The 26560-nt window shown below is 42.7% G+C and overlaps 2 protein-coding genes across 3 annotated transcripts in view; one reads left to right on the plus strand and one right to left on the minus strand.

The window, feature by feature from the left end:
- Positions 1-26560, minus strand: part of mmp24 (matrix metallopeptidase 24) — a 94423-nt gene that overhangs the window by 61690 nt on the left and 6173 nt on the right. The gene's annotated exons all lie outside the window — the stretch shown is intronic.
- LOC112429987 (uncharacterized) lies at positions 1663-13154 on the plus strand. 2 transcript variants are annotated; one of them, XM_076884375.1, is made up of 8 exons: positions 1663-2174; positions 3935-4053; positions 4136-4324; positions 6656-6799; positions 6892-7893; positions 11646-11804; positions 12252-12347; positions 12426-13151. In XM_076884375.1, exons 4-7 carry the CDS (start codon positions 6797-6799, stop codon positions 12273-12275), a joined length of 1188 nt encoding a protein of 395 aa, XP_076740490.1. In that variant the 5' UTR covers positions 1663-2174; positions 3935-4053; positions 4136-4324; positions 6656-6796; the 3' UTR covers positions 12276-12347; positions 12426-13151. The 2 variants fall into 2 exon arrangements, 1 of the variants encoding a protein (XP_076740490.1); XR_003024289.2 differs by lacking the exon at positions 1663-2174 and adding an exon at positions 2213-2924 and having other exon boundaries at positions 4136-6799; positions 12426-13154.

Here is a 26560-nt window from a genome sequence, read left to right on the forward strand (position 1 = left end):
AGCCATAACCACATTCTGCAGGGATACAGCGGACCTGCCACCCACTGAAAAGCTGTTCACTGTTCATGCTTTTGTCAGTTTTTGAGTAAATGCAGGTGACATTTAAGGGAAGGAAGAAAAATAGGAAAAAGGAGAGAACGAAGGAAGGAAAGTAAGATGAAGCTACTGGAGCATAAAATAACAAAGCCATAAATATGAGCGCAAATAAAAACCACGAGGGTAACACAATAACAACAAGAGAAGTGCTTTAATGTCAATATTTTAATGGTGCTAAATCATATTGTACTTGCATGAAGGCTGCAAGTGAGCGCTGCATGCTGATGATTCAGGCCTCACTGAGGCAGCAGCCCGTTTTAATGCTGCTGCTGCTGCTGCTTGTGGGGGGCGGCTGATTCTGAACCTGAGCTTCAGAAACCCCCCGCAGGCCGCTGAAGATGACAGAGAACAAAATACAAATCAAAACAAAATGAAGCGTGAACTCTAATTTCTGCAGCCATTATTCAGGGGTCAATAGTCACTTTGAGCTGAGTCACCCTCTGCTCGGCTTGCTGATGAGAAGGTGTAGCCTACAGTAAAGTGTCCGGCTTACAGAAGGTGACTCATCTTTCACTCTGACATTAAATTATGAAAAACGAAGAAGGAGGCTGCCGGCTAAAGGATTACTGCTTTGAAATGTATGTATACAAAGCACACAGCTCTACAGCAGAGACACCGGGATTCACATCCAGGCTCCTGTCAACGAGACGCAACATGAGCACTTCCACTGAGCTTTGATTAAACACGGTGTTTAGATGAACATTAGACCGCATGATCAGATATTTTAGCAGAAGAAATCACGTTTTCATACCATTTTTAGCAGAAAATCGTGACTGTTCTCTGAGATATTCAGAGGAGGATGCGAGGGCAGATATCAGGATGCCAAAACTCGTCTTCAGTTGGCTCAAAAATGCCACATTTTTATTTTCATGTCTCCACAACATTGACTAAGAAAATTAAGCCAAAAACTGCAGTTCCTCTAATGTCCACTGGAGGCTCCAGCAGCGAGTCAGTCCCACGTTAAAACATCCACCTTTACAGCAGAAATAAACGAAACGTCTGGAAAGCGTTTCTGCTCTGAAACATTTTAATGCAAATATCTGATGATTAGGGATGGGTACCGGTTCTGTCATAAACTGTAGTAACCAGACCGAAAAGCAGCGCACATTTCGGTGCTTTATTTCGGTGCTTTTTTTTTTCCTGAGCTGTGATACACTTTAGATTCTAGCCAATCATTTTACCTTTCCGAGGATAGTAGGCGGGTCCAGGTACGTGCGTTCTTTTAGAGCAGAGCTACAGATTAAAAATGTCCAAGGCGAAGCGGTCAAAAGTCTGGCTGTACTTCACAGCAAAAGATGCAAACTCAGCAGCAACAAGTGCTTTAAGCTGATACTGTGATACTGTCAAAGGAGGCAACACCTCGAATCCGATGAAACACCTGGCGACGCATAGTGTTTTTTTTTTTTTTAAAGCCGAGAAATGCGCCGTATTTGATAGCTTGCTGCGAGACCTCACACCGGGCACATCTACTGCGGGTGTGGTGCCTGTTATTGGACCCAGAGCAACATCCCCCAAGAACCCGAAGAGGAGAGTCCTGGCCCCTAGCCCTGCCAGTGTAGCAGAAATGATGAGGATGATGATGCAGCAGCAGCAGCCGTTCTTCTCTGCGTGAGTAGCTTAATGTTGTTCGTGTGTAATTTACATTGAGTAGGCTAACCACGTTATTACATTAATGCATGTAAGGTGAACTAGCAAACATCATCATCACTGTAAAAAATCAAACTTGCAGTTGTTGAGCTTACAGTCATTTCTTTCACAATTCAACAATAAAAGTTCAGTTGGCCCATAAACTCAAATACATTAAGGGTTTCAACTAATCATTTAACGTTTTGGAGCAAAAGTTGGTCTCAGATGAAATTTATTGCTGGCAAAATGAATGAATTCAAGTTTTACATGAGTTGAAGCTGTTGGCGCCTTTCTGTGCCTGAGTACGCATGCGCATCTCATATTTTTGGATGCTACGGGGTCTACTTTGCGCTTTTGCAAGGACTGAAAGCCACCTGCCCGTCTGCCTTAATGAGAACGTGAGGCTTTTTATACCAGGAGCTGGATAGATCGTTCATCTCAAGTTTCTAAAGGCAAGTAATGTTTCTTTTATTATATCAGACAGTATATGTTTGAACAGTCTCAATTTGTCTTTTAGAAATATCACAACTGAAGTTCTTCGTATTTTTCCGAAACTTGGCATAGCATTACTTTCTTGGCTAAGAAGCCTTGTGGCTAATGGGTATGTGTTTACTATATCATTTAAGATTCCATGTCACAAACTACGTGCCATGTCACAAAGCAATGAAAATCCGACAAACTTCGCTACTAAAGAGGCGCGCTCATATCTGACAAGCCTCCGCGACACCCCCTATGCGTATTTCATGAAGTGCAGTCTGTGGCCGCCATACCACCGAACGAAACAAAATAGGCTGGCTCACTCATGACCAACGGCAGCAACCCCCCGCCGCTATTTAAATAAAATAAAATAAAGTTCGGGGGCGCCTGCTGCCATGTCATTTAATTTGTTCGAATCACATTTAGCCAATAAAATGTGTGCTTTAGTTTCTGTGTGAACGGGGTGGTGGAGTCCTCATGGCCAGCGAGCTCCACTAAATGAACTAAATGAAATATGAGATGTGACAATATCGTTTATATCGATATAGTCTATGTTACATTATAATTATACTCGTGGAGCCGCAAGATTGCCTCTCTTTCGTCCACTTTTGTCTCTACGCTGTGTTACTCCGCCTCTCTCCTTCACTGAACACAACTCCCCCTCCCCCATCGCTTCACCTGCAGGCAACGACAAGATGGACACGGCAGCTATCAAAGAGGAGCTGGTCGGTAAAAAGAAAACATTTGAAGATTACTATTTTAGTGCTGTCAGCGTAAAGTTAATGCCATAACTGCATTAACGGGGCAAATCTCCGTTAACTAGTCACCGCGGATCAACCCGTGCGTGGGGCTGGGTGGCGTTAGTGAGCTAACCGGGCTAACGCGTTGACGCACGGCCTAAAATCCTTTCATCTCAAAAATCGACAGTCTGCCTTATGTATGAATTCTGGTTGTGCTTACTGACCTCGAACCAATTTTATGTGGTACACAGCTTAAAAAAATATGTCAAAAAATGTTTTGGTACGACTTTGGTAAGCTATGAAGCTGCACTGCTTGATGGATTGTTGGAGCATTACGGCTACCGAGGAGCCTCGCAGAGTGATACTACTCTGCTTCAACGTAATATTACCATATTATGCGTGTAAGGACCATAAATGGCGCCTGTAAGAGACACGGTTACAAAGAGGATTTCAAACTCCAGGCTGTCAGTTGCGCAGTAGAACTTGGAAACAGAGCAGCTGCAAAATCTGTCTTTGTTATTATGCTCAGCATCTTTTATTTTACATTTTGACTGCACAATTGTGAGCTTTTTGTTATGCACAAAACAACATTGTTTTGGTTTATTTATGGAGCACCATTAATAAATGCACTGATAATTTAAACAGATGCTTCAGGAGTTTTATCCCACTCATACTCTCAATCCAATGTTTGTCATTCTAAGTTGTAAAACCAATCACACAAAATTATCCTTGGCTTACATAATACATCCCAGTATACTGTTGGTGCATTCCATGTAGAATACAATTTGTTAATAATAAATTAAATAAATTAAACATTTGATGTAATGTATGTTTTGTAAATTATTTGTTTTACTGTGTTTCACATGGCATTTTACAAGGCAGAATCAGCTCACTTTAGTGAGCCAAAAAAATTAGGACAGGAGAAAAAAATTCTTAAGTAATGTCAGGAAGCTGGTATTTTATTTTAAAACTAATTGCTATTTTTACTTATTTAGAGAATTAAAAGCCAACTCCAGACCACTGCTTGTCCTGATTTATGAGGGACTGATGAGGAGTTGGTAAGGAGAGGAATCAGAACAGGAGTGCCTGCCCCCCGCCCCAAACACATTATCAGGTAATGTAACTTTGGTAATTTGAGATTAATTCAGGTTTCTTTTGAATTGTTGACACTGTCCTCTCCTCTCTTCTCATTGTAGCTTTTGTATGCAGTGCCAGTTCTGCTCTTTTGTCTGTTCAAGCCAAGAAGTACTCTTAAGACATCACCAGCTACGACATAGAAGAGGATTTCATTTGCCCTGTGTTTACAGTGACTGCGTCTGTTCGTTTAGGACACGAGGGGCATTGAAGTCTCACCTCAGCAGATCACACAACAGGGCTAAGAAAAGGCAGGAGATCTCAACATTTTTTTGTGATTTTTGTGAATTTAAGGAAAACTGCTCACAGCATACATTTATTTCACATATTTTAAGGCACTTAAAAAAAAATCAGACTGTATCCTGTCCTTTCCAAAAATGTGACTATGCTACCAACAATTTATCAACCTTTACGTCACACACAAGCAGAAAGCACAAAAACTCAAAAGATATAAAAAACTGTATTAGACTGATTTCTCATGCAAATGCATGTCCTAGTGAAAGTAGCTCCCCTGATAAATCCTTAAATACCTCTCAGGAGCCAGAGACATTACCAAGTGGTTCAGGTGTAGCATCAAGTGATAAAGAGGACAATGAGTTTGTAGATTACCAATGTCTTGAACATAAAATAGCTAGACTTTTTCTATGCATGCAAACATTGTTACATGTTTCTAAAAGTGCTTTGCAGAGAATTATTGAGGAAATTAGTGACATTTTAAAATTTTCTCAGGTTCATTCATTTCAAAGAATCAAAGAGGTGCTTGCTGAACAGAACATTGAGGCAGATGATGATGTAATTAAAAATATAAATGATGCACTTTTCAAAACCAACCCATTAATTATCTCAACAGAACCAAAAGGTGCATTATCTACTGATTACAAGAGAAATATTTATTTCAAGAATAATTTTCATGTAATTGAGCCTACAGAGTACATCTACAAAGCGAGAACTAGAAATACATTTGTTTATGTCTCAGTAAACCAGGTCTTGGAGAACTTATTGAAAGAGAAAAGTTTCTTTGAAAAGTTAGCATTTGATAAAGAAATTAGTGAAGGTTACAGATCATTTAGAGATGGGCAGTATTTCAAAAACAACAAGCTTTTAGGATTGCAAGATACTTGCATTAGTTTAGCTTTGTATATTGACGACTTTGAAATATGCAACCCTTTAGGAACATCTCGAAAAATTCATAAAATAACTGCTGTCTATTGGGTTGTACTCAACTTATCTGCAAGGTTTCGTTCTACATTACACTCAATACAGCTTGCTCTTCTTGGTAAAAGTGTAGACGTTAAACAGTTTGGGTATGATGCTTTTCTTTATCCACTCATTGAGGATTTAAAATGTCTTGAAAGCACAGGGGTGTATGTTGAATCTTTAAATAGTTTTTTAAAGGGAACTGTATTTTGTGTCTGTGCAGATAACCTTGGGGCTCACAGCCTTGCAGGCTTTTTGGAGTCCTTTAATGTCGACAAATTTTGTCGATTTTGTAGTATTGATAAACATCAGATTGCAGCTCTTGATCCTACAGAATTTCCATTAAGAACTGTGGAACAGCATAACATTTTTCTAGAAGAGCTTGAGGATGGTCAAAGACAAAGTGTGTGTGGTGTCAAAGGTTCCTGTGCCTTAAGTGCGTTGTCCTATTTTCATCCAGTCACTGGATTTCCTCCAGATATATTACATGATTTCTTTGAAGGTGTTGTCCCTGTGGAATTGTGTTTGTGTCTTCAAGATTTAATCAGAAAGGGTTTTATTACATTTGAAGGACTAAACAAACGTATAAAATCATTTCCATATAAATTCTCTGATAAGCTCAACAAGCCACAACAAATTACAAAAGCCAGTTTTGGAACAGGAAGAGTGAGTGGCAATGGACATGAAAACTGGACACTTTTGCGTTTGCTGCCTTTTATCATTGGGACCCGTATACCAGAACATGAGCCATCATGGGAAGTATTGATGGACCTTAAGGAGCTTGTTGAAATTGTTGTCTCGACAACTCTATCAGAAGAAATATTGTCATACTTGGACACCAAAATATTGGATCATCGACGATTACTGATAGAGACTTTTCCTGATTTTAATTTGAAGCCAAAACACCACTATATTGAACATTATAGTCATCTTGTGCGTTGTTTTGGTCCCTTAGTTGATTTGTGGACTATTTGATTTGAATCTAAGCACAACTTTTTCAAGAAAACTGTGCATGATGTCCAATGCTTTAAGAATATACTACTAACACTTTCTTCAAAGCATCAACAAATGATGGCATACTTCTTAGATGGTCACAGTCTTTTTAAACCAAGTCTGCATGTTGATAATATTGACACAGTTGACATCTGTTTCTTGAATGAAAATCTTCAGAAGTGCTTGAAACTGAAATATCCACAGGTAAAAGCTGTGTCATTTGCTAAATGTGTTTATCTGTATGGGACCCAGTATGTTAAAGGCATGATCATTTCATCAGGACAACTGAGTGGACTACCTGAATTCTACAAGATACTGAACATTTTGGTAGACTCTGGGAAAGTGTCATTTGTTGCTACAAAGCTCTCCTCCTGGTTTATGGAACACTACAGATCATATCGGCTTGACAGCAGCTACAAAGATCTGGAAATACTTGACCCAGAAGATTTGAATGATTACCACCCTTTAGCTGAATACTGCGTAGATGGACAACTGATGGTGACACCTGTTACGTGCCTCCTGCATTGAAAGTGATGGTATGTATTATTCATAAATAGTTTTCAGTTGATTACTTTGAATTTGTTAATTATTTAGAATTGCGCCCTTTTTTTTTGGTTTGTCTTCACAGGCCCTGTTACTGCGAGTCCACGTCAGTCCAAAACTTATCAGAAAAATCCAACTGTCCACTGTTCCAGAATCTGTGAAGCAGCTTCAAGATGAACTACAAGCAAAGCTTGGACTTGAAGGTGACTTTGCAATACAATATGAAGACCCAGATTTTGGGAACGCACTTTGCAACCTGATGGATATTAAGGAGCTACCTGCTGGACGGGCAGTGTTGCACCTCATTTGGGAGGAAAATGCATCAGCCTCGCCACCACAGACTCCATCTGATCATAGCGCTATCTCATCTATTGATACAGCCAGTGTGAGTTCAGCATCTTCTTTCAGCCCATCCTCATCCACAAAGACCTACATGCGTAGCACTTCACAGTGGCCAAATCCATTTCCTATCCCAACCTTTTCCTATGATGTAGCGTTAAAACTTCGCAAGGGCAATGAGGTATATGAGAAAGCAGGGGCAAATTTAAGTGTAACAAGAGACATCAAGATGGAAATTCTAGACAAGTTGGCACAAGAAATGTTTGCAATCAAAGCGTACCCTGACAAGAATGAAATAACATCTGTTGCACAGGAGCTAGTTTCCAAACATCCCTGCCTCAAAGAGCCTGGCAATGGCACAGGATATGATGGTTGGGCAACAAGCATTAAGTTCAAGCTTGGCAACTACCGTTCCAAGCTAAGTCAAGCTGGATGTAGTGAAGTTGCAGTCAATCGAAAAAGAAGAGGGGAAGAAGATGACAGTGGCTCAAATAGATTTTCCTTAAAGAAACCAAAGCGAGGTGAAGTCAACTTTATCCCTGATGGCCCAGAAAACTACAATGATGAGTCTCTTGAAAATGAAAGATGCATTTTGGAAGATGAAATGAAGAAGAGGGATAAGAACATGGCACTCATCACCCAAAAGATGGACATCACATTCTCTCTCAGGAGGAAAGAAGTTGTGGAGATGCAGCCCTTGGTCAAGGAAATGCAGCTCAGATGGCCAGCTCTCTTCTTGAAAGAACAGGTAAGATAATCTCTTAAATATTTAAAGGAAAACTTCCGTTTTTTTTTTCTTCTTCCCTTTTTCCCCAGTGTGGTCTTATTTCTAAAATGGAAAACGTTCATTTATTCACCCAGAAAAATTTCAAGGCATTTGGAGTTGTTAGAAAGAAATTTTAATCCCAATGTTACGAGTCAGTCGTTTTGCAAGAGAGAGCTGAGCCACGGTTATGGGGAAAGGATTCACTGAGACAACTAAGAAATGCCTGAATTAAGCCAAAAACCACTCTGGAGGGTTTTTAATCTAAGGAAATAACATTAAAATGTGTTTAAAAGCTCCAAAAAGTTGATTTTACATGATATAGGACCTTTAAAAGCATCTGTTTGTATCACTCCAATATCTTGTAGAAAAGGTTGAAGGCTCGCGATGAGCTAACAATGCTAGTGGTAAAATATAAAAAAATACTTGGCTCTAAAAATATGAAGCTAATTTTGGTATTACCAACAACTATTGAAGTGAAATCTATTTACTTGTCAACTTGCTGTGTATAATAACGGATTGCTTTTATTTCGCTCTTCTCTGGGCACCCAAAGCGCTTTACAATTCCACTACTCACTCACTCTCACATTCACACATCGGTGCAGGGAAACCACAGTTGTAGCCACAGCTGCCCTGGGGCAGACTGACAGAAGTGACGCTGCCATATCGCGCCTCTGGCCAACACCAGTAAGCGGTAGGGTAAAGGGTCTTGCCCAAGGACACAACGACCAGGACAGAGAGAGCTGGGGATAGAACCAGCATCCTTCCGGTTACAGATGAGCTTCCCAACCCCCTGAACCACGGTCGCCGCAATGACTTGTCTTCACTGGGCATCTAGAATCTTTTGGTGCTGACCCTTAGCAGGCAACAGCCATGAAACTCACAGAACAGGATTGAGAAAGTCACTTACGTGTTATGAAAGTATACAAATTTGACCACAGGATGTTATTCTTACTTCATTCCTACATAACTATAAAATTAATGGAATTTTTTCAATGAATTTAAAATACAATTTATTGATTTATTTCTTTTCTGCAATGCATCCTGTAACAATTGAAACCATTATTTTGTCTTATCAACATTTGATTAGGTATTCTATAGACTTACTGTAAGATCTGCCGATCAGATTTTTCTTGGGGTTTTTTTTTTGTTTTTTTTAATACGTCAGTTATAATTTGTACCACCACTACCACTAAAGGAAAAAAAAAAATCCAATCAAGGCCTGACCAATAGATCAACCGAGACTAAATGTTTTTTTTTTTTTTTTTTTTTTTTTCTTTTTTTTTTTTTAAATGACATCAGAAACAGCAGTATGCGACATTACGTGATGGCAGAGCTTCAGTTCATCCTTTGTCATTTTTTTTTTTTTTTTTTTTTTTTTTTTTTAATAAATAGGACAGGGGGAATGAATGAGAGAGAGAGGGGGAGAGAAAGAAAGAAAACCCAAGGGGAGAAGAGACGGTGAGAAGGGGGGGGAAGAGAGACAAAAAAAAAAAAAAAAAACTCCTGGGTCACCTGTATGGAGAAAAAACAAACAAACAAACAAACAGAGGAGACAGCAAACAACAAAGAGCAACATAATAATAGAGAAAACAAAGCACCATCACAATAAACTAGCTAGTCATAGATATCAGTATTTACTAAGTAATAAACGATATTGTGCAGCACGCAAGATAGACAGCGCACAGTGTGCTTTGAGGCAGCAGCCAAGAAAGCTTTAGTCCGCGTCTGTGAATACCCATGTGTGCATACCTGTGTGGATCAGCATGCTTGCATTCCAAAGGTTTCTCCATGTAATGATCTGCTAGGGAGTGTGGGGGGGCCACAGCCCCGTCCTCCAGGGTGTGAAGCAGGTATGGAGGAGATCAAAACTCCAGACATCCAGAGGCCCCCAGAACACAAGAGACCAAGGAAGACCAACAGAGGGGCAGCCGCGCCACTGTTCCAGTAAGAGCTGAGGAGAGTCCCAGATGAGGGCTCACTCAGCAGCCGCGGAGCAGAAGCCAGGGGGGGTTGCAGTGACGCGCCCGTGAGCTCCGCCGGCCCCCAGCTGCGCCTGAGTGACCGAGCCCTAGGCCGAGAGGCCGGGGGCACCCCACCTCCAAAGGGGCCCGAGCGAGCCCCAGGCCCCAGGCCCCGACAAGCGGCCGCCAAGGAGTGAGCCGGTGTGTACCCGGACGCCCACCCCCAGACACAAAGAACCACCAACACACCGACACCTGAGGGAGTCCGCCACCGGCAGGGGAAGTGGTGGTGGGTGGAGATAGGCCTCCAAACCTTGGAGGGCCTGAGGTGTCCCCAGAGAGGTGGCGTCTGATACCCAACCTGACATATAGACACAGACATACAGGCACACACAGACACAAACATCCATTCCCACCCTCATGCTCTCATATGCACTTACTCCACACTCAACCAACGTGGAGACAGACATAAAGAGACGCTGTACACACAATCACACTCCCCAAGCGTACTCTACAAACCGGGTCTAGGTACCCTTGCCCCTGGAGGGGGGAATTGCACCCAGACCCAGGTGGTGTTACCCTTTTCCCTGCGGTGGGGAGAGGCAGACCACCCCGACTCCGCAGCAGCAGGGAGGCCCCACACCCCAGACCGCAGTCGGACGGCCAACTCCTCCTACTAGCCCCCCCGCTCCAGCAGGCCGCAGAGAATGGGGGTGGGAGAAGACTCCAAACCTCCCTCCACCCGCTCATTGTAGTGTTGATGCATATGTGTTCTAAGGTGCAATTAAAACCCAGGAGGGCATGGAGCTACCTGCCAAGGAGCAGCAGGTAAGCGCATGGTCCCTCCTGCTAGCCCTCAATGACTAAGTGTATTTAAAATTGAGAGGTGGGCAACGACGTCAGGGGTGAGGTATACACCCTGATGGTGATTTGGACTCCGTGATTGTGCCCACCCCCAAGATCCTATATGTATGTGTAATGAGAGTGTGAATAATGTGAATGTCTAAGTTGTGGGATAAAATTGAGGCAGAGGCAGCCAGAAGGGGACAGGGGGGGGGGTAGCCTCCTCTGCACCCTGGTGACATACCCCCACTCCAAGGCCCTGCATGTGTGGGTGGTTGTGGAGGAGCGGGAAGAGGGAGGCAGCTGGAGATGGGGAGGGAAGGAAGGGAGGGGCAGGTAACCCCTCCCTGGGGCCAGCTCCCCCGCTGACCCCAGTAGGCACTCCCACCCTCCGCGACCCGCCAGGGAAGGGGGGCCCAGGCCCATCAGACCGGGGCCCAGTGCAGTAGCGCCCCCCGGCTCCACAGAGCCCTGGACAGTCCACCCAACCCCACCACAGAGAAAACTGCACCCACCCCACCAACCACACATCTTCCAGACTACATAAGACGGTAAACGCCCAGGCTGAGATCTTCCTCCACCTCTCCTGTATCTCCCCCTCCTGCAGAGAGTTCCTGAGAGAAGAAAGCTCCTGCCAGATGTGACCATCCCCCCCACCAGTTGAAGAGCCCCCCAGGCGGCTCGATGCACCGGCGGCACCCTGCTCCAGGGCCGGGCCCCCATGCACCCACCCGCCCACAACCCCGGCAACACACCAACCAGGACCCGAGCCCCCGAGGCCCGGCCCGGGCCCCCGCCCAGAGACGGAGCACCCCCAGAACCTAAATGTTTTGAAATTAAGCTCTTTTAACCAAATTTGAAAACAATGTGATTTTTATATAATGTACCTTTAAAAGTTTTCTTCTATATTTTTTTTTTGTTGCTTTGTAGATTTGTGCGGAATTCTCACGCATTACCACCAAGGATCTCATGGGGACCTTCTTGACTGCCCTCGACACTTACTCACTTCGGCTGATTAAGCTGTATCGAATTAGAAAAGCTGCTTTCCGCAATGACATGGATTCCCTGTTGCAGAAGTTTGATGAACAGGTAATATATAAAAATGTATTTGTGTCTGGTTTATGAGGAACCTGAAGTTCCCACTGTAACGAAAGATACTTTATTAAATATTTACTAAATTGATGTAAAAATTGTTAGTTTTCAAAAAGTGTGTCCTGAATGGGATTATAAGCTAACAAGCAGCGCTGTGTTTGGCAGATTGCAGGTCATGACAGACAGTTCAACTCTCATCCCACTCATGGCACTTTTTGTTATAAATGTTGTAATAAGTGTGCTACATTTGTTGCACATCAAAATTACTTAAAAAATAAATAAATAAAAAAAATCTGACAAAAACATGACCAATTATCTGTAATAACTCATTTCAACATCTTATTTCTTAAGGCTGTATTTTGAGCAACAACACTTAATGTGTTTTAAAAACAAAATGGTAGGTTTATAAATGAGACTGAGTCTTATTTGATTTCCTTGTTTTAGGTCTCAAACATAGTCCAGCATTGACGAACCATCAGTTTGGAAGGGTTACCGATATTTGTTCGCGACGACGAGACCAAACTCTTCTTAACATGTCTGGTGAGTATGCAAATCTACTCAATCTTCAGTTTTGGTTTTCAGAGACTTATATGTACTGTTGTTTTTTATTTTGCATAGGATACAGATCCAGTTGAGAGGGCAACCCGAGGTGTTACGGTGGGCATCCTCACTGTTCTGGAGGGCTACGTGGGACCCAACTCGCAGTCCACAGTGGTCAACACTGCCATTGTTTTGGAAGAGGACATTATTCTTGATGATCTGCCAGACCTTCCCACTGCCTTTGCCTACTTGTTTGGCCTACTTTATGGGCTCAACATGGAGTTTCCCAAAGAACTCAAGTACACATTTGAAGCTGTGCAACACATTTTTATGGAGTTGACATCTACCTGTTCCCAGAGGATAAGAAGCTTCAAAACCAAGCTCTTAACCAAAGTCTAACCTATTTGACAACATGTTCAACTCAAATACAACTTGTGTAAAACAGAATGGCAATTTGTTTTGATTTACTGTTTTTGGGTTTCGTGGCAAGTTGCTCTGAAAAAAGTTCATTTCTGTCTTTAAGAAAACTGTAAGGTGCAGAAAGTTCTGAATCAATGTCTTCTGTTCTAACTTTACTTAATGTGGCTTGCATGACTGATTGCAGATTTCATGTATAACATGTTATTATAAAATGTTGAAAGGTTTTATTCTAACTTGAGCTGTTTTAAACAATTTTTATAATCTGGTTTTAGGTACATTTGTACTAGTTTTATAAAAAATGTGGCGCGATACTGAACTTCACAGGAAATTGGAGTGTTGATTACTATTAAAAGACAAGTGGTGGAAAAATTTGTTTGAAAGTTGTTTGCTGTATGGAAACCAGATAGAAGTTGTTCACATCCTGCCATCTGATGTTTTGAATCCGTTTGTTAGTGACTATCTATCAAGATAGGTTTGATATTCTGTCTGACAACACCACCTTTAAAATTGGATGAGTAACATTTGTTACAAAAATTTGACTTTTTTTGTGTTTTTGGAAGGACTTTATTTGTGGCTGAATGTTGTCAGTATGTTAAAAATGGCTGATCTCAAAAGTCAACATTGTCAGTGGTGCAGTTGTGTTTGAACACAAAGTTATTTGAAAATCAACTGTGTAAACATTCATTGGTACAACAGGGAGCACCTCATGAAAACTATGAAAGATACTTTTTCTAAACTTTAGGAAATTGATTGGCAAAACAAAAAAAAATATGTTGTGTAAACTTTAGGAAATACGTTGCCGAAACTAAAACTAATACCTTGTGTAAACTTTAGGAAATACGTTGCAAAAACAATAAAATATGAGTTGAGAAAAAGGACAATTATTAATTTTGTCAACACAAAAACATTAGCTAAAGCAACTTATCTCCTAAACTTGAAATTATAAGTTATCCATCAGAACCTAAAAACGTAAATGCAGTCGGTTGCCTTGAGTTTTTACGTTTTAGCAACGTTTTTTTTTTTTACAGTGTAGCTACATGCGGCTGTCTTCTTGTTTGATGGCAGGTACTCCCTTCACCCTGGCCAAAAAGGCTAAAATGACCAAAGAAAAAGTGGAAAACAGCTGAACATGAGAGGTTTTTGGACAAAGTTTGTGTTTTCCATTGTTTAAGCACTGCTTCCAGTCAAGAGTGATGCCATATATGCCCCATAGCTGCAGAAAAGGCTAACATTGTTATCTTTTTACAAAAAAAACAGCTGAACATGAGAGGTTTTTGGACCAATTTTGTGTTCTCCATTCTTTAAGCACCGGTTTGAGCACCGTTTAAGCACCGGCACCGTTTCAAAAGTACCGGTTTGGCACCGGTATTGGATAAAACCTAAACGATACCCATCCCTACTGATGATACAACAGACCGTCTGGACGTTTTCGTAATCCTTTACCTGCTGCACTAAATTGTAGCTGCCAAATTCATACTTCTAATTAAACAAAAAAAATGAAAAAGCCAACATGAGGTTTAAAAAAATACCAATAACAATGACAAACATCCAGCTTTTAAATACAGTTTATGGGAGGAACTCGACGAACTCATAAAACAACAGTTGGGCCGGACAAACCCCGCTCCTCAGTTATGACCATGGATATAACTCTTTTTTTAAATATAAATTAATCTGTCTATTTGTTTATCAGTGGAGGACTGTGCAACATCTTTGTGTGACATCTTTCTCAAAAAAGCAAGAAATTATCTCATTTCTAAGGGTGGAGGTTTTTCTTTACTTACAGTTTATGCTTCAAAAATGACCATGAACTCATCTTCATCAGCTGTTTGTATCAAGCTCTCCTTTTAGCTGTAATAATGATAATAATAATGAACGACAGTATCATGGTGAAAAGGAGCCAACCAAGCTGTTTATGCCCAACTCTAATCAAATACAGGTGAATCTGTTCAGGCCCGCTGATGTACAGTGGCTTGCAAAAGTATTCGACCCCCTCGAACTTTCCCACATTTTGTCACATTACAGCCACAAACATGAATCAATTTTATTGGAATTCCACGTGAAAGAAAGTGGTGCACACGTGAGAAGTGGATCGAAAATCATACATGATTCCAAATATTTTTTACAAATAAATAACTGCAAAGTGGGGTGTGCGCAATTATTCAGCCCTCTGAGTCAATACTTTGTAGAACCAGCTTTTGCTGCAATTACAGCTGCCAGTCTTCTAGGGTCTGTCTGGATCCATCTTTAACTCCAAACACGGATCGATCTGCCTGGAAAGAGGAAGAAAATACTTTCTTTGACCTTTAATGAAACTCCATTAGGGCCCCGTGTTTGGGTCAGGGTTCTCATGCAGACCACTTTAGTCACAGTGAGCTCCTTAACGCTAAAGACAGGTAATGAAAAGATCGGCTAATGTAAGCATGAGACGCAGCCAAAGCGAAGACACAGCTGCATTAATGCGCTGTTAATGCAAGATTAGAATAAGATATTAGAGGAGGCTTCACTCTTTAATGTGCTGTTTGTTTTACGGCCCGGAACGAGAACCGGGACAGATCGTAATTTCTCAACGGCACTTCAAACCGCAGCCTCATAATCATTAAAGTGTTTGCCTGAAACCTCGACAGATTCACTCTGCAGCCACACACAACAAAGAAAAACTACAAAATGAGACATCTTGGTGGAAGCAAGTCTTCAGATATTTTTGTCTTTATGAACATTTCTTCTGATTGATTCGTTGATTAACTGACTAACAGCTGATATGTGCCCACGCCGGCCCTGCAGGAACACTAAAGCCACTTAAAATGTGCTGTGGGCGCTGATATTTCTTCCTTCTGGTTTGTAACAGCCTGTCTGTTTGCATCTGTGTCCACCTGTCTGCCCGTCCACCTGATTGGCTGCGTCCCTGTCCGTCTCGGAGCCTGATTGGCCGTCTCTCCCCGAAGCCTCAACCTGTGCGTCAGCCTGCCAGTGTGTCTCCTCCGTCTGTCTGCTGCGATAAAAATAGACCTCGTCTCCCCCGGCTAAACTATTTACCGTCGCAGCTTGAGTGCAATGGGTGCAACCCGCCAGGCGCTTCCCCCGTCCGAACACCGTGCACGGCCTGATAAGCGGGTGTTTAGCATGCTGCATATTTTCTCTAATATTAGTTTGTGAAAAGGACCAGTGTGTTTTACTTGTTCTGATGATCACCAGGAGAAGCCGACGATTATTAATCTGCCATTTTCTTCATACATTTTACTTTGTGCATAGTCTGGCAGAGAGCTCAGATTCATCTCAGTTCTTCCGTCAAATCTTTCCCTGCACTAAACATCCTGAAAAAACAGTCTCTGCAACTCTGAAAGTCTCTGTGTGGTCAACAGCAGACATGCATTATGCCCATATCGTGGTGTAAACCAATCAGAGATAGTCAAGGGCGGAGCCTCTCAGATGCCCACGCCCACGGTAAGATGTTCAGATATTAAGATGTTCAGTTCGAAGCCTTTGAGGCACTTTTAATTTTGACTTTCTTTTTATTTGATACATCTCGTAATATTTTAAGTTTAAATTTCAGCTCAGTGAAGCACAAGAACATGTTCAGTACTGTATTTTCCGCACTATAAGGCTCACTTAAAATCCTTTAATTTCCTCAAAAGTGCGCCTTATGTATGAATTCTGGTTGTGCTTACTGACCTCGAACTGATGTCATGTGCTACACGGCGCTCAGAAATCTGTCAAAACATTTTAGCTCGACTTTGCTAAGCTACGAAGCCGCACCGCTTGATGGATTGTTGGAGCATTACGGAGCCTCGCGGAGTGATACGTACTGTGATTCAACGTAATATTATATTATGTGTGTATAAGGACCACAAAATGGCTCCTGTTCGGAGACATGCTTACCTATGCTATCTCATCTGACTGTTTTGTTTCGCTTAATGTGCCTTATGGTCCGAAAAATACGGTAACTTATTAAATGAAGGCTGAAAATTTTGGGTGCACCTAACGCTGGTGCAGCCGTGACAAAAGGTTAGTCGAGAGGCCTGTAATATTAGGAGAAAGCTGCTCTTTCTAGTTTGCATTTGTACTCGGTGGTCAGGAATATCACACTGACGTTCATATAGGTTTTTCATATTGCAGCTTTAATCTCTCTGAAGCTATTCACTTAATCTGGACTGTTTTAAAGACTGTTGTGTTCTCTGTGTATGAGAAGCTGTAAGTAAAATATATCACACATGTGGTCTCCACAGGCCTCAGAGTCCACTGTGAGAGATCACACACATATTCCACTCTACAGAGTTCACATTCACGGAGCCACAGGACCTGATATTAACCCTAAAACATCTGAAAAGCAGATGTTTTAGCATTTTAGTTCTAAAATGCCCCTAAAAAAATAAATCATTATTTTTTTGATGCTATGGGAAATTTTCCATAATTCCTATTAAGACTTGGAGCTTTCTCATAGAACTGTTTTAAAGTGGTTCCCCATGGTGCCATCACATACCGGCTGGCACTGTGCACTGGTTCAGTATCAGTGATGCACATAATGGAAGGAAGTGAGTCTGTCTGAACTATGGCAGAGAGACGATAGCGTCAGTTTGCACTAAAGCATGAGGTCCAGTGCTTCCCTTTTCACTGTAGCATGAAAATGAAAGCACCAAAATATTCAGGGATGATGTTTGATCAGAAATGTCAGGAAAGGGAAGTGAATCCTTTTGGACTCACCTTCTGCTGTTTTTACAAACACCACGCTCAGTAATATGATTCCACAGCACAATTTATGAGTCAAAACAGAGCGCGGTGCCGTGCGGTGAGTGATTAATGAATGAAATCAGCGCTCGCTGTCCCAGAGAGCTAATGTCTGCTGCTGCAATTTGATATTTGTGCAGAAAATGAAAAGTCGGCATTGTGTCTTGTCAGAAAGGATTCCCTCGGAGAACAAAGATCGGAGTGAAGAGGAAGAATTTGAGATGTTTGGTAATGAAATTTATTCCCATCATTTCTGCACTCTGCCTCTTCAGCCTGATTAGACGAGCGAGACGCAGCAGGAGACGATCCAGAGACAAATCCCTGATGCGATCAGATTCATCATGTGGTACAAAGTCAGGGCTTTCACCCTGGAAACTGTAAAAACCGACTGAGTCGAGAAACAAACAAGAGGACATCATTTCCACCCAGGATGAGGACGATGCGTCTCCCTCACTAACTGTTCAACCATCAGGAACCAGACTGACTCAAATAATTCACGTTAGTGACATAAAAAAAGTCTTCAGATAGAATCAAACTACAATGAGACACAAAATGATGATAGAGAGGCTCCAAACAACAGATTTAAAACTACAAAGACTCAACATGTCAGCACAGAAACCCAAAAACACAACAGGCACCTCACGCGGTAACAAAAAGGCTCAAAATGCCAACAAAGCCTCAACCAGCCACAAAAAACTGCTTTCAGCTACTCTGTTATCCACAGGAAGTCAGCCCACGTTTGATTTAGCAGATTATTTTTACATCAGTCCCAGTTCTTCATGGAAATGTGTCAACCACTACAGTTTGTAGCAACAACGGAGACGCTCAAACTGCCAACTAAAGGAATCAAAGTGACAAGAAACAAGCTTGAAATGAAACAGGAAACCCCCAAAACATGACCACACTCAAAATCCAACAGTCTCAGAAACAAAGAGACAGCAACGTGATTCAAAGATACGGCAACAAAGACTCAAAAATAACAACAACAGACAAGAGAACAACGAAAGAACAAAGACAAGAAAAACAACAACATCAAAGACTCAAACAGCAACAAACGCTTGAAATAAAAACAGACATCAAAGAAATTCTGAACACCGAAAACTACAACAAAGAAATCCAAAATTACAGGAACAAAGACTTAAAATGGCAACGCAGAGACACAGAAACACAACAAAGACACTTAAAACTACAACGAACAACACAATAACAACAAGAACGACAAAAAACAAAAACAGATTTAAAACAGCAACAATAAAGGATTCAAATAAACAACTGAAATTTAGAAAGATGAGGGCAACGAGGCCGAAGATGATCAAAAAGAAATTCCAAACAGCTTCTCCTAATATTTCGGAAGCTCGGGGGTCGGTCTGATTGTGGCCGTGCACGCAAACATACAAACCTGCTGTTCAAGCATTCATTTTATCAGTACAACAGAGACGCTTCATTTTCCTCCATCGCGAAGCCTCGCCGTCTCCATCTACGCAGCAGCACAACAACAACAGCTCCCTGCCGCCGGGGATGCATTTGTCACAAATGTTCAGCAAAGCTTCCCTCACACACTTTCTCACACTCGCTCGCTGCCTGCTGTGAGTGTTTCTCATCCGTCAGCTGAATATGAGTGCTGTGGCTTGAAGGGGGCACCTGAAGAGATTGTAAAAGCCTGAACGGGGGCTTTATTTTTGGCTTCCTGGCACCAGCTCCAACCGTTGGTGCCGTGCAGCCTCGATGGAAGCTTTGATTTGATGTGACTTGATAGAAAAATAAATAAATATGGAACGAAGCTTTCTCTTGTGTGCAGAGACTTACAGATTACTCACATCCTGTTGTTCTCTATGTTTCAGTGTTTGAAGTTGACAGTATTCACTTATGTTCATCACCAGGTTTGCTCGTTTATCTGCTTCCTCAGAAAACCAGCACACGCCGTACTCCTGTACCTCTCCCACCCCCTGATGGACCATCAAAAGCCAGATTACAATCAAATTAGCAGAATTAAAGGTATATTTTATATTCTGTGCTTGTTTTCCTCTCCTGACACCTACACTGGCACCTTCATTACAGAAATCCTGGTTCCATTTTCCACTTGATAAAATGCCCGGATTTGTTGAAAACACACAAATCTATCACTCAACTTTGATTAGGGACACACTTCCCTGCAGGACGCGCGTCTCTTTCCAAGCCTCTCTCTAAAACATATTGCAGTAACATTCGGTCAGTTCCAAGCAGCCTCTGGGGCTCAAAAATGGAGCCAACGCTGTGCCGCCCAAAACTGCAGTTCCTCTAATGTCCACTTGAGGCTGGCTGCAGCAGTGAGTCAGACCCAATGTTAAAATGCCTGAAATTTACAGGAGAAATAAACATGTTTTGGTCTTTGTAGCTAATTTCCCCTTCATACAACATCTCAGGTGGCAAAGCGGGATTTCATTCACCCAATTTAAACTTTATTGAGGCTGAAAGATGCCGGCATGACCGCAGAGAGAGGCAGGTGTGCTGACAAAGATGGCCGTAGCTGTTAGCGGTCCGCTAGCTAACTGGAGACCCTGAACTGGACCGTTTGTGCTGTTGGAGCCTTTGTAATTAAATGATCTGACCTATAATGTGGCTGCTGTGCAGTAAATTTTAAAGCACGTCCACAAAGTCTGACCTCCAGTTTTGGCGAAATTCTAGGATTTTAATTATCTGTTGCTTAGAGGTGATTAAAAGGTGTGTGTGTACTTGTGTACTCCACCCTCCAAATACTGTCACTTCAAGCTTCAGAAAACCAGCATGAAAGATCTGCAGGTCTGCTCTGTCTGCAGGACACGCTGACGTCTTTTAGGGAGTCGGGACTGAGGACACTTTACGACACAGCGACGGCCTCTGCAGGCTTCTATGTGGTTGTTTGATGGAGAGGGACAAGACACAGATTAATAGACTAGTAATGAGTGCCAGCTCTGTCCTGGCCAGGCCCCTAGACTCCACAGAGGAGGTTGGTGAGTGGACGATGTCAGCCGAGCTAATGTCCTTTATGGACAACACCTCTCACCCCTGACTGTGGAGGCCTGATGTCTTAACTTTGAGCCGTGAAGCTTCATTCTGTGACGTTTGTTCATCAGATCAGCCTGAAGAAGCTGCTGCTTCATGTTTCAGTAACAGCGTCTGTGCTCACAGGGACGGGCAAACTAAATTCCCCTTCTTCCCACACACCACGAACAGAAATCAGACGACATGAATAAACGGACCTTGAGGCCAAAAATCAAATTAAACTGAAGATGATCATCTTCATGCATTAAACGCGTGAAGAGAAATCCGTGACTGAGCCAAAAGCGCTGTCAGTGGTTTAATCCAACACCCTGCAGGGCAGCTCAGAGAGAACAATGCAAACTGTTGTCGGATCTGTCGATCACTCAGTGACGGACTCGGTGAGCTGAAGAACTTCAGGAGAAAGCCAACTCGAAGGAGAGCGTGAGCACAAGCTTCAGAAATGCTGACTCTGAGCTGTACTGATAGAAAGCAGGACTAACACAGCAGAGGTCAAAGGTTAAACTCCCACGGGGCCAATCCGAGCTTCAGGTGTATGCAGTGGGTTTGCTGACGAGTGTGCTCAGACTCACAAATGCCAAACTTTCACAAACTGAAAATAACAGCACTTCTTCAGGCACGATGCATTCTGGGAGGTTCCCCCTGTGGGACCTGAGAGGTTTTCTTTCCACTCAGCTGTCCCCCGGCTCAGCTCACAGCTGGATCGATTTGTTGATAAAGACTTCCATAACTAACATTCATGTGAAAGGTCAAAGTTTTAGATAATCAGATCAGTGCATGCACAAGAATCCCCGTGAGTCTGAAGCTCAGATTCTCACAGTTACTGTGGGGCGGGTCCTACAAAAGGCCACGCCCCATGGTAACTGTGAGGCGTGGATTTATTTGGATGTTCCTGAGCACTGATTGGCAGTTATCATGGCTTCCTGTCCAAATATGGTCATTTTCGGACAAAATGTTCAAAGTGTGACTTTGAAATGAGTCCAGACACAAATGTGCGACATCACGTTAAAAATGAGGAAACAAATTTAGTGCTGAAAACAGGTCAGTGTTACCAACATTTTTTTTTTTTTGCTTGATTTTGTTGTTTTCTCATATTTGTCCTATTTTTAGTCATGTAAATATTGCCACTTTTTTGCCCTCACAGAAAAACAGGTCTGGTTTTATGTGCCTCTGCGTTTACATGTAAACACACTGTGATCAGCACCATCCACAGTGAGCAGGCTACAGACGCTCCAGCACAAAAACAAGGGTCATAAATTGTCAGATGTTCCAGAGCCGGCAGCTTTTCACAGGTTTGTGAATGTTCAGGAAATGTTTGTTTACATCTCACAGTAAATAATTACTCCTCCATCACACCAATTGCAGCACACATGGACTCACACGCTGCACTTCAACGTGACGTCTAACTTAGAAAACACTCGTGTTTATGTAATATGAAACCCTTTTGAGGAACGCCCAGGTGGGACTGATGGGCTCACAGCTATGACCTCATGTCTGTGGTTTCATATAACGCTCACACGCCGTCCACGTACACGGCGACACACGTGCCGGACGATCAGAGCGTGCAGGATGTAGCGTAGCTGCTCGCCTTTGTCAGACAGAGAGGAGGGAGACGCAGAGCTGGGAGATGTTAAACAACAGCTTTCCTACATCGCCACCTTCTCCAGTCCAGGGCTGGTGTTGCTCCTCTTCCTGTGCTTCCTGTCTGCCTCTTACTGCTCCTCTGTGTGATCTTGGATCCGCTTCCTTTGAAGGGTAGCTCCTCATGTGGCTTCTCTTTTTTTTACATCCTTTGTTCTCCTTTGACTTCACCGGAGCCTTTCTCTGTTTCTCTGAGAGTTTAGTCTGAGCGCGCTCCCTCAGTCTTTGTCTTGTTTCCAATTTATTTGCAGAGTTCGGATCCTTTGCACCACTTTTGGACATCCCGCCTCGCACCCACAGCACCTTCTGTTTACTGCAAGACTTCAGAAAATAAAGTATTTGATTTTGTAACTGTTGTTCTGCCCCCTTTGGTGTCTGGATCATCACCTCATTGCAAAACCAACAAAAGAAAAACACCACAGGAAATACACAGCAGGCTCCAGATACACGGGATATATCTGATCCTAACATCAGCAATCAGGCTAAGTGGTCACATGAAGCTGGTTATCAACTTAATAAATCCACCCGGTGCTTATTAATCTAACTAAGAGACAGAATATAACCAATTACTAAAATGCACAGGTCCACTTAGATAATCAGAAGTGTAATATTAGAAAAGCAGCAACAGACACGATAATAAGCACTGTTTGAATGTTCGCGTCAAGTGCTTTGGTCACATAATTACAAATGTATATTCATATGTTTGGACGTACATGGAGTGAGTCTTAGCTGTGCAGCATAAGTCTCTGTGCAGATGTGGCCCTGTAATGTGGGCGAACACCAAAAACACAGGGGTAACCCTGGAGGTACCTCTCCCCGCTGCACAGTGAAGACCTCTGCAGCAGCTGCGCAACAACAGCAAAACACACACGAGTACATCTGAGAAACGTTTCGTGGAAATGCGGCCAGCAGCCGTTCAGATGCATCCGCCTCGATGGATCGACTTCCCTAGAGCTGCGAGCGTGAGCGAAAATCCAGCATCAGTCAGGGTGTGAATCAAAGCTGTGGAAACGGAGGAGACTCGTGAGTCAACGGGAGCAGAAGCTTTACCTCCACAACATCCTCAATAATTTAAAAAGCCCTTCAGGTGCGCAGCTATACCGGTGATGCTCCTGTCAGGCCATCCCGGCCACATCCAACTGGAAGACGGGACGGGGGAGCCATCAGCAACCATCGGCAGATTTATCGTTTTGAGGCGTCATTTCTGGTAAAATGTTTGTTGTTGCTTGAAAAGGCCGAGCTCCTCTGTGGTGCTTTTAATCAGAAGATTTACAGATGAGAAAGATATGACGAGAGGAACGGGAACGAAACTTCATTTTTCTTTTGACTGAAGCTTCAAACTTTATAAGCGTATTTTTAAGCAGCTGAGCTTTTATTAAGCGTTGTTTACAGATTGCATGAATAAGAAACAAGTTCAGCTGTTATGGTAAAAACGCGGCTCTCAAACTTCAAAGCAACTTAAAATATACCAACATAAAAATGTGATTTTGGTGTCTGACAGGCCTCAGGTGTATCCATCCATTCACTGCCTAAAGCTGCTCTCACGAGGATTATTACCCATTTATTTATTGTTGTAGTTATCATGTATATTCTGACGGCATCATTTTATGCTTCTGATGCATGCTGGTGCTCACATGACAATAAAACATGTGATCCCGCTGATGTTTGAGGAACAGGCCATCATAAAAAGTAATCGTTTATTACATGATGAAAGACACAGCGCTGAACTGAGATCAGATTTAATAAAGTATCTGCAGCCATGCATTATTAGATGAAGTGGCTACTGTGTTTATGTGAGAGTGAATTATTTTACACCAAATGTTATAAAGAATTAAAGGTTCGTAGAACTAAAGTGAAACAGGTCCAAAGCAGCTCAGAGGTCATTTGCATGAAAATTTAAATTTAATCCAAGCGCCCGCTTTAAAAAATAAAAACCGATGAAAGACTGAAGCTGCTCATGTCCACTCGATAAAAAGTTAATGCACAACCTGCAGGGAATGGCTGAGAATGTAAAAGGGTTCAGGGCGGCTGTTCAACAGGGTCCATGGAGCTCACGCTCATTTTAAACGTGCACTCCGCCGAGTCACATGTTCAACTATACAAGCTGCTGTTCTCCTCCTACCTCGATGAGCAAAGCTGTTCTCGTTCTGCAGCTACCGTCTTTTATGTTTTCCCCAAATAAGGCACTTCTTAAAATGTGTTCCTCGGTCTTCAGATTGTAGATCAGGTCGGTGTGAGGGGCGGATCGCTGGGTTGTGGGGATGAACGGTCGGCTTCTCTGGTATTTTTATGCGATTTGATTTTTGCACTTCGGTTGGATCAATCGGATCAAAGCGTACGTTGCTAATCCAGTTTATAACGCAAGATCCAAAACGTCTAACAGCAAAGATGTGACCGCATCACTTCAGCATCGTTTCAGCATGCAGCGAAGGCTCGATGTCAGCAGTGCCGTCTCAGGATTGATGGACAGATGGATGAACAGATTTATCAACAGATCAATGGAGATTTTATGGATGGATGAAGCAGAAGGGAAGAGGAGGTCTGAGTGATGGACAACGGGATGTGGGAAGTACTTCTGCTTTGTTCAAACTGCTGTCAGCTTCCAAATGCTAGTCTTCTGAGCTCTGTTCAGACGCACCATAATCAGATAACAGGCTTACAGCCCTGCGCGTCACGCCTGTGTTTTCGCTTTATTTTTGAAAGTTCACAGTAAAAATTCCTGACAAACAGATCAGTTAGTTTACGATAGCGATGCACATTGCAGAGGTACACCAGGATGATGCGCCCAGCTGCAGGCGCAGAGCGTAATTAAGTTCACATCCTGGTGTGAAATTGTTTCCTCTTCCTGCGCTGCCACACTGATCAAGCGTAATCCTTCGGCGGCGCACCCGGGGAACTCGCGGAGAGGCAAGATGCTCTTACTCGCCGCACGCACGGATTCATTTATAATTAGAACGGCACTCACATTTCTGTCCTGCTCAGCATCTCCAGCGCGCTGCAGGACTCTCATCTAAAGCTGCAGCCTAATGATGCAAGAAAACACAGTGCTGTGGTATTAACAGCCATCTAACAGCCTCTTGACTGCTGTATGTCTTACACAATGGCTTTCCATTAAAGTCCTGCTGGTGTTTTGCTGTTTACGCTTGTGATTACATCACGACACCAGCTTTACTGGATGCTGAAACAATTACTCGATTTAATCAATTAGCCACCTGACTGAGAATTAATCGGCCTCTGTGCTGGGAATCGTGTCTGAAAAACCTCTGTAATATTGTTAGGCCCCTTTGTGTGCAACTTGATTTTATAAACCTTCATTAAAAAGTTCATAAGATGCTAAAAAAACAGAATATTAAAGGATCTGAATGTGCAGCATCTTCAATCTCTGAGTTAATACTTTCAATCATAAAGCAGCTGCACAGGTCAGAGGCAACCTGTCGCCACAACATCATGGTGCGACTCAGACCGACTGCAATCACTCGCAGACACGCTGGAAACGGTTTGCAGTTAATCTGAGTTTGTGCTGATGAACACAACTCATCTTTGCACTCGACTGAACGGGTTCCACACAGCTGGGTTCTGCTTAAGGTTCCATATAACTGCTGATTTGTGGTTTTCACTGATTGTCACAGTTAATAATCATATTATCAAACTGACTTAACTGATGGGAGACAGACTGTCTCCACCTGTCTCCTTCGATCTGACTGTGATCACTGACCTTTTCCCCCCATGTGACCGTAGCACGGGACAAATGATTCTGCAGCATTAAATAAGGGAACAGCTCAGAGCTCCAGATTAGGGGACCGTGCATGGTGTAAAATGACAAGTTAAAATAAAAATATGGAGTAAAAACAGATCAAACTTCACATTTTCACATTTCATGAACATTTACGGAAACACAACGAAGAAGCTGAGATGTCAACAGCACGTCTCGGTTTTTGTGCATTGGTGCAACCACAATCGTCGCATTACAAACTACAGTTTACTTCCTGGAAGTCGCATTTATGATCCAAGCAATTAATCGAGATCTGAAAATATTTGGAACTTTCAGACGTCGTTGTGCCGCCTCTCTCGCGTCGTGAGACCGATGCGTCTTTGTAGACGTTAGCTCCCGCCGGGGGCCGTTTCCCTGGATGGCAGCCATGTTTACGCGTGCACAATCTGATTAAAACTGAGATTAGAGCTTCAAGGTGATCCGATCCTGACGAGCGTTTTGTGGATCAAAGGTTTCAACAGATTCAATAATTCTGATACGTGCAGAATTGTCCATCTTCCCAGAAATAGTAGAAGTTGTGATTTCCGACTGTCAGGATTTCTCACACTAACACAGACCAGTTTTCTGTCACTCCCACCACGTCTACCACTAAACTAACTGACCTGCACCGTAAGGATAAATTCTCTCCAAACATGAGAAG

Source organism: Maylandia zebra, linkage group LG5, assembly GCF_041146795.1.
Source record: "Maylandia zebra isolate NMK-2024a linkage group LG5, Mzebra_GT3a, whole genome shotgun sequence".
Taxonomy (NCBI): Eukaryota; Metazoa; Chordata; class Actinopteri; order Cichliformes; family Cichlidae; genus Maylandia; species Maylandia zebra.

Bases quoted from the DNA above. Each gene is read 5' to 3' on its own strand.
- LOC112429987 (XM_076884375.1), top strand. The intron at 7,894-11,645 runs GTAAGATAATCT...GTTGCTTTGTAG, and splicing joins CTCTCTTCTTGAAAGAACAG to ATTTGTGCGGAATTCTCACG. The intron at 11,805-12,251 runs GTAATATATAAA...TCCTTGTTTTAG, and splicing joins TGCAGAAGTTTGATGAACAG to GTCTCAAACATAGTCCAGCA.